This window comes from Zootoca vivipara, chromosome 1, assembly GCF_965207765.1.
Source record: "Zootoca vivipara chromosome 1, rZooViv2.hap1.1, whole genome shotgun sequence".
Classification (NCBI taxonomy): Eukaryota; Metazoa; Chordata; class Lepidosauria; order Squamata; family Lacertidae; genus Zootoca; species Zootoca vivipara.
Window position 1 is genome coordinate 96,245,903 of NC_142582.1, and position 8,050 is coordinate 96,253,952.

General features: G+C 35.4%; 1 protein-coding gene across 6 annotated transcripts in view; it reads left to right on the forward strand.

Annotated features, from left to right (window-relative positions):
• The window catches only part of MEIS2 (Meis homeobox 2), a 227,198-nt gene that overhangs the window by 6,095 nt on the left and 213,053 nt on the right, over positions 1 to 8,050 (forward strand). For all 6 annotated transcript variants that reach the window (XM_035110568.3, XM_035110536.3, XM_088671242.1 and 3 more), the window contains exon 6: positions 327 to 476. In XM_035110568.3, coding sequence (XP_034966459.1) covers positions 327 to 476 — 150 coding nt within the window. The remainder of the gene's footprint in view (positions 1 to 326; positions 477 to 8,050) is intronic.

Here is an 8,050-nt window from a genome sequence, read left to right on the forward strand (position 1 = left end):
GCTTCTAGATTTTATTCACGTTTGTCCAGATTTCAGTGCTTTTGATATTATCCTAAATCAGATTTTCTTCTGTCTATAGAGTAGGCTCTCCCCCTTCCTAACTTGTTGCTCAGGCAAGTCTCAGGGGAATAATATGTGCTGTAACAATTTCTCTATTGTTTCCTTGCCTTCAACTATTATGCCCCTTAATTAGAGTTATTCTTGGAATAGATTTCTTTCACAACTGGGGGAAAAACCCTCTCAAGTTGCAATCTGATATTTTCCCTCCCACACTTAATCATTATTTTTAATTTTCTTTTTCTTTCCATTTATTTAAATATATCCAGGTCCATGAGTTGTGCGATAATTTCTGCCATCGGTACATTAGCTGTTTGAAAGGCAAAATGCCCATAGATCTAGTTATTGATGAAAGAGATGGCAGCTCCAAATCTGATCATGAAGAGCTCTCAGGATCATCCACAAACTTAGCAGACCATGTAAGTCTTCTTTTTAATAATTTCTAAAGGTTATAACACATTTAGTAAATCTGTGGATTGTTGTTGTTTAAGAAGTTATCTACCACCACCCCCCCACTATTTTGTAATTATCTGCTTTAAATCATGCTTTATTTTCAGTAGGATATTTTAAAGTTGTTTTTTCTTCAGTTTTGGGGGGTGGCAGAGAGGGGCCCTTTTCATTCAGTTACCGAAAGGTTAACTTATGGCTTGCAGAGTTCATGATCTGAGTAAACGGAAGAGTTGGCAAACTGTCGAATTGGTAGATGCAGCCTTTTCTGCTTTGCAAGACCTATGATCAATGTCACAGAAAAGGAGTAGTAAATAGAAACTTAGTAAAAAGTTGTTGATTTCTGCACTTGTCTCTAAATGTCAAGTGTTGAGACTTATTGGCAATTGTACATTGCATTAAAACAAAGTTATGGTTTCCAGTGCTTTTTCTATGATACAACTTATTATTAGAATATGGACTTATTGCCAAGTGCCTGGAGCATCTTCATAATAAATTGCATTAACTTTGATGAGCCAGTGCATTGCAGAGGCTGGAGAAAATTAAGATTGAGTAACTACCGGTAGCTACAGGTTAGTGGTTAGTTGTATCACTTCAGTAGCTGGTGAATGAGTTAATGTTTTGGTGGAATGTTCACAAGTGATGACTGGCAGTGGTTTTTCTGCACATGTTTGCCAATTTACTTCAGAGAAGAACTTGGGGAAAATTGTCATAAGTATCTAAATTGTTAAGCTTTTTAACTTGGGGAAGAAGAAAAAAAAACAGTGAAGAAACCGGTTGAGGGGAGTTACTTAGGCTTTGGCAATGAGCTCATGAAACAAACAACACAGACCATATTAGGAACAATATTTCAACTGTGGGATATTAAAAAGGGATTCATATGCTATGTATAGGCATCTAGAGGTAATCTTTAATATGCCAAGAAAAGTAGATATACATTTGAAGAAGCAGTTTTCTGTTTGGTTATTTTCCTTTTTGAAAGTATGTTGTCAGGTAGTTAAATATTTGCTTTTGTTGTGTATTACCTTTGTTCAGAAGAGCAGAAGTAGTTGTAAAAAGAAAAGAAAAAACACCTCAGGTTTATATACGTTGTAAACCATTTATTTATTTTTTAAAATACTATGATTTTATCGTTCTATTGTCAATTACCCCTTCTTTTGAAATAACTTCAGGGACAAATTTTCATGATATTTAGTATTTTATAATTATCACTCTTACACACACACACACACACGAGTAGAAACTACTGAAAGTTTCCTTGTTGTTTTATGATGTCATTTGCTGCTAATAAGGTCCTTGAAGCATGACAGAACTTTGACAAATATTTCTTGTATGCAATTTCAAACCTTAAAGTAGTCTGCATGTGAGTTTGTGGAGCCCTTAGAAAAGGATCTGAAATGATAGGCATCCTGAAGGATCAGCATCCACTATATAAAGCATTGCAAAGACATTGCATGTGTTCCCAGAATAGTTTCATTATAAGAATTTGTTTCATGTGGAAGTGTAGAAATGGAGCATGCTGATGTTTATATTGAGGAGATTAGATAAACTAGCCTGTTTAGGGCCCTGGCAGATGGTGAGTGCTCAAGCCAATTTGAAGTGCCCTATTATAATATTTAAATTCACCTACAGTGATAGGATGAGGTTTCAGGGGGCTAGCATTTTATAATTTTATAACTGCCTTAATGGAAAATAACCTCTTTTCCTTTCTGATCTGAAACAACAAACTCAAAAAAGTGACAATATATTTATCTTACACCCATTAGAGTTTGCCACTTCACTGGGTATTACAATTTAAAGCCTTTTATTTCCTGGAGATTTGAGCCATAACATTTTTACCTTAGCCCCCTGCTATTTGTCTTGAAAGAAAGCAATAATTTGTGCAACAAGAACACCAACTGGGAAATGAAGAGTTGTATCATGTAGTTGCATTTAGGGAATAGTGTCTTATTAGACATGTGAGTTACCATTGTCATCCAACATAAAACTTTAAACTTATATTATATAGTTGTAGATGCAGATTGTATGTATGTAAACAGATACAGATACCTATCTTTGTAGGTAGTTTCATGTAGCTTGTTTGTTTTATTACAATGCTCTAAAAAGCAGTTTGTAATAACGGTGCCTTTTGTAATTTTAATATTTTGCTGGAAATGATTCATTTGTGAAAGCCTACCTGCAAATTAGAATGGTTAGCATGAAAACTTCTCCAATTTGATACTGTAGGCTTGTTTTCCCCCTCCCATTTGCTTTGATATGCATATTTAAAATATAGCCCCAGGCTAAATCTCATTTGGTGAAAGTTGGTGCAGGGGTGATGATGAACCACTTCAGAAGGACACAGACAGCATGTTGTTTCCTCAGTTTTATTTCTTGGCCCACTGTTCTGATCCATGGATCCTTCTCATAGTTTTATATGCATTTGAAATACTGACAATATTTCAATTGGTTGAATATGAATAATGACAGCTTTAAAAAAGAAGTGTAATTTAATTTGTTCTGTGCCAGGGCTTCTCTTGTGGATATGACAGTTTGTGACAGATACTTGACACCCCCAAATCTCTATACCTCTATTCAGTGTGCTTGTGTATGTTTATGGGTATAGGTCTACAGCAGTGGCAGCAGTATATTAGGTACTAATGGGGCTCATGATTTTATATCACTACCCGGGTTAAGAATATAGCTGAAGGATACTGAAGAAATGAGAGACTAGCTAATATTTACAGAAGGGCTCTTGAATACGTGATATTCAAATAATGTGTATTTTCTTTATGGGACCCCACTGCTGTGATATTTATCTAACTTAACTTGGTAGGAGAAACAGTTTGGTCTCTACAAAGGCAATACGTTTTCTAGGAAAGCCAGATACCCCTGCTACGGTTGATGGCAACAAAATGCAAATACTGAATTATATTTTATTGTTCTGTTAACTTTTATATAGCACAGTAAGGGTAAGGTGGCATATAACTTTGTATATCAACTAGGACAATGCTAGCCACTGAAAAGCTGCAACTGTTGTTATATACTATGCTGCATTTAGTAAATATAACAGCCCATAATTAGCATTTGAATTTTTAACACCCTCGTATATTTTTATTGCTCTAAGGTATTAGCTGTAGATGGGTAGAAGGTAATTACAACCATGCCCTGACTGAACCAAACTAACTAAAAACCTACTCTAGCTACAGTTCAACTTGTGGTTCTTAGGAATGACAATTTATCACTGTTTCATGTGTACATATATAGCCTAATATGTATTCCTGACACTCCAGTTTTCGTTTGGGTTAACCATAACTCATATTTTAAAATAATGGCAGTAAAATGTTTACTACTCTAGGTATTTCAAAAGCAACTATGTAACAGTTTGTTTAACCTATATAGTTGAATGTTTACGCAGAATCATTTTCTATAGAAATCCCACTGATTCCAAGGAGCCTTGCGTGCATGTAACTACTCAAAGGATTGCAGCTTCTTTTGGCATTTCTGAATTAATGGTATTAGAAAAGACATACCAATCTTTCCCCTTGCTTATATATCATTTCAAGCTGAGTTCTTTCTTCACAGAGGCCAAAGCTGACTCTCCTGTCAAGAACACAGATGAGTTGGGCCTCAAGTTGTAGGATAAACATCAAAACAGAGTTTGGGAAATATTAATGTGCATAATTGGCACAAGTATTTTTCTATATAACAATACCTCATATTTATGTAAGTGCTCAACACTGTTTAAAACCATTATCTCAATAATTCTTACAATAGATCTGTAAGGAAAGTTATATTATCCCCATGTTACATATGGATGACTGAGGCTGAGAGATTGGCTTCCTAAGACCACCCTATGAACTCTTCTGTAGTCGAGAATAAGTTCACATGTTACATTTTCTTAAATATATAAGATTTTTTAAAGTTTAAACCTAAAATTGTGAATTGTTAATACAATGAATAGTTATTTAAAACTACATAGAAACAGAGCCAAAACGATGTGCAGCACTCTTGTTCCTGCTGGGTTTGCTGCTTTGTAACATGTGAAATTGCTTAATATATTGACTGTACAGTACGTTTATGTGTACTTAAAAAAAAATTATCACCATTTACAACAAATTGGTTCCATATGTGTAAGAGAGAAAATATCTGTTTTCATATATACTTCAGTTTTCTTTTCTGGACTTTGAAATGTTGCACCGTTTTCTAACATCATGCAAAGCATGATTGTGGTAAAAATGAATAAATTACATAGGGCAACATTCTTTTTTCCTAGTTGCTCAGATTTATCTTTAGTTCTTTTATTAACCAAGAAGTGAACATCAACTTACTCTAAAAGGCTATTGCCAGGAATGCAAGATCAGGGCATAAAGGCTTTTTTTTTGTAAGATTTAGGATTGAGACCCATGTTACTACTGGCATGTATGGATTCTGCTCTCTATGGCAGGCAGTTTGTGTGAAGCAGGTATCCCATGGTTGCAGCGATATTTACCGTACCATTACAAACCCTTGAGTAAAGGGAGGGATTACTTGAAATGTAGTATCAATTTCAGTAGGGCTGCTTAAGAGTAGGTGGTTCCAGGAGTGTGATTATATTATTTTCTAGTGGTCATACTGTGTATAATATAAAAAAGGAAAGTAATCTGCCCTCACAGCAATAGTAATAGTGTGTCGCTAAATTCCATAGTTTGTGGTTTGAGGCTTGCAAAGCTACAGGCTTTAGTGTATGTATATGATACCAAGATTTTAACCCTACTGAGGAATAACATATTTGATAAGCTGACACCTTCTCTGATGATTTTTGTCACTCAATCATTTCTGTTTTGCTAACAACCACTGCATGCATTATATTTGACATAATAATGCTGTTCCATTTTGGTTCTAATGAAATCATTGCAAAGTTAGTCACTTCCTTAAATGTGCCCAGATTTCCCCTATGGAGACTCAATTGTCATGCTAGGTAAGGTGTTGTCAATTTTACCTAAAGTCAGGCAAACACTTATATGGTTTTTTGATTTCTCCTTTTGCTTAGGTCCTTCATGGGATGGGGGAGGGCATCACTTTATGGAGTTGGACCTGGCTCTCTAGTACTAGCAGTACTATTTTTTTATTTACTTATTTGTTTGTCCTAAGATTTATTACCTGTCCTTCACCATAAGGTCCCAGGGTGGGTTACAGCAATATAACGTGCAGTTATAAAAACTGATGAAACCATTACAATTATAAAAGCAAGAAAACAATTCCAAATAGAACAGAGTAATACATATGCAGCAGAAGAGGTGTCCAACACAAATGTATGAGGATAATTATATGATACAACTGTATGGTAATGATTTTTGAGGTAAAAATTTTTAGCACCTAAAAGAAATTGTTGGAAAGAGGCAGCTTTTGTAAATAACCTACCTATGCTGTGCACAGCGTTGATCATTTTTATTTATCCATGGAATATAATTTTAGGTACACAGACATTTTAAAACTGGTTTTTTTATTAGTTTGTTTTATATTATATAAAAGCAAACTTCAGTGCTACAGAATAGAAGTAAATCTCACTGAGTACAGTGGGGCTTACTCCTATGTAAGTGTGCATAGAATTGCAACGTGTGTGTATGTGTGTGTGTATGTGTGATACATGTGTGCATGTATGCATATATGTACACATACCTATTTTATATACTATTACATATACTATTTTACAGATTTAGCCAGTTTAGAGCTTCATGCTCCATACTGAAACTTCTTTATGTGTGTTGCCAATCACCCCAGCCAGCTCTCAAATTTCTTACATTTAGGTACTTTGCTGTAGCCTGGGAATAGGTTATGTTTCCACCTTGTGCAGTACTGTATATTGTGTCTTGTAATATGTTAGCGTAAAGGACCAAATCATGAGGGCCACAGTAACTGGTGTAGCTTATCTGATTGCCATAGTACTACTTGGGTGACTTAAGATCTCATCTTCTTTATGGCTATGCCACAGATGTGATAAAATGACTTGAAGTGAAATGAGATGGATTTGGTCTATAGCCACTGTGCCATGCCAGATTTTCCATATATGAAACGGATTTATAAGAACTACCTTCAATCCTGTGCGCAAAATATATTATACATCTTCTTAATGGGAATCCAGAGGTGGAAGTTCCTTTCCCTGTATTATGAAACGGAATGTTTTATTTATTTGCTGTGTATAGGGAGTGCCTGTTTGTGGATTCTGTATATATTTGAAACACTCATCAAAATCAGTGGATTATATCTTCTTCATTTTATTCACCTGTGTGTGTCACTGAAGTGCATGGATTTGTTATTGCACATATTATGGTGAAATAGAAGCAACTTCATCATGGTAAATTGAGTTGTACCACTATAAAAGCAGTATGAGATCAGAATCAGTCCCAGAGGGGGCGCTTGCATAATTAAGGTGATTTTGCCCAGTTTGGGATGCATAAGGAATGTACAGTTAACCCATCTGCATCTGTGTAAGCTGACATTTACACAGAAGTTTGAGGCTTGTTAAATCAGTATGCTTGGCACTGCACAAGAGGAGTGACCCATATATAGGCATATAAACAGGGTTTGGAAAGTAATTCTTCTTTTTGTAAAAAAAGGAAGAAGCCAGATTAAGTAGTAGTTAAAATGCTTAATATGTCCACCAGATTTGTAACAACGGCAAAATAGTAACGTAACAGATTTGCCTCAAATTCCTAGAGACTCTTGTGCTTTCCATGCTCTTCTCTAGATTTAGCAAAATTCAATGATAGTGCTAAATCAATTTTTTTTAACTTTCAAGGGAAAAAACACTGGCAAAATTGTGTTTCTGTGGAAGGCTGTGTGCATAAATGAGAAACGTTGGATAGCTGCAGAGTGATCTCCTGTGGCCCTGCTAGTACAAGCCTTCCCCATATTGTCTCCTGCTTTTATATTAATTACAACTTGCATTATCAGCTGTGAGTCTGTAGCCCAGCAAATAGAAAATACTGCCCCTGGAGACCTAGCTTCTTGTATCTATTTTCCATCTCCTATTGTGCGCCACTCAGTATTCACTGCTTTTCTCCTGGTAACACTGCTCTTTAACACAATTAGGTAAGAGCAAGAGGAGCGCCATCTTTGACTCCCAATTATTAAAACTACTGGGAATAGATACATGTACTCTCTGCCTTCAGTGGTGCATGGTGCTTTAGTTGACGATCAGATACATGCAAACTGTAAAATATATGAAGATACTCTACGTGTTAATAGTGTTTGTGATGTTAAGGAATCAGCTGTTGTGTCTGCATGTAATTCATGCATTTATTTATTTTCCTAGCCAGCACCATTTATAGCATGAGTGCTCATTTAATAGCAAATATATAATAACATCAAACTTAAAAAAAAACCCAAATACTATCATATGTGCCTGTAATAAACTTTAGCTTTAGGCAACAGCCACAATAAAAAGTATGCCAGTATTTCAAGAAGATACTTAGAGCTGAAGTCATATTTTTTGTGGGTTGAAGTCAATGAAGGTAAACTTTTATCCCCAGTGGATTTGCATATAATGAAATTGTCTTCCAAATGGGTCAGCATGAATTTACAT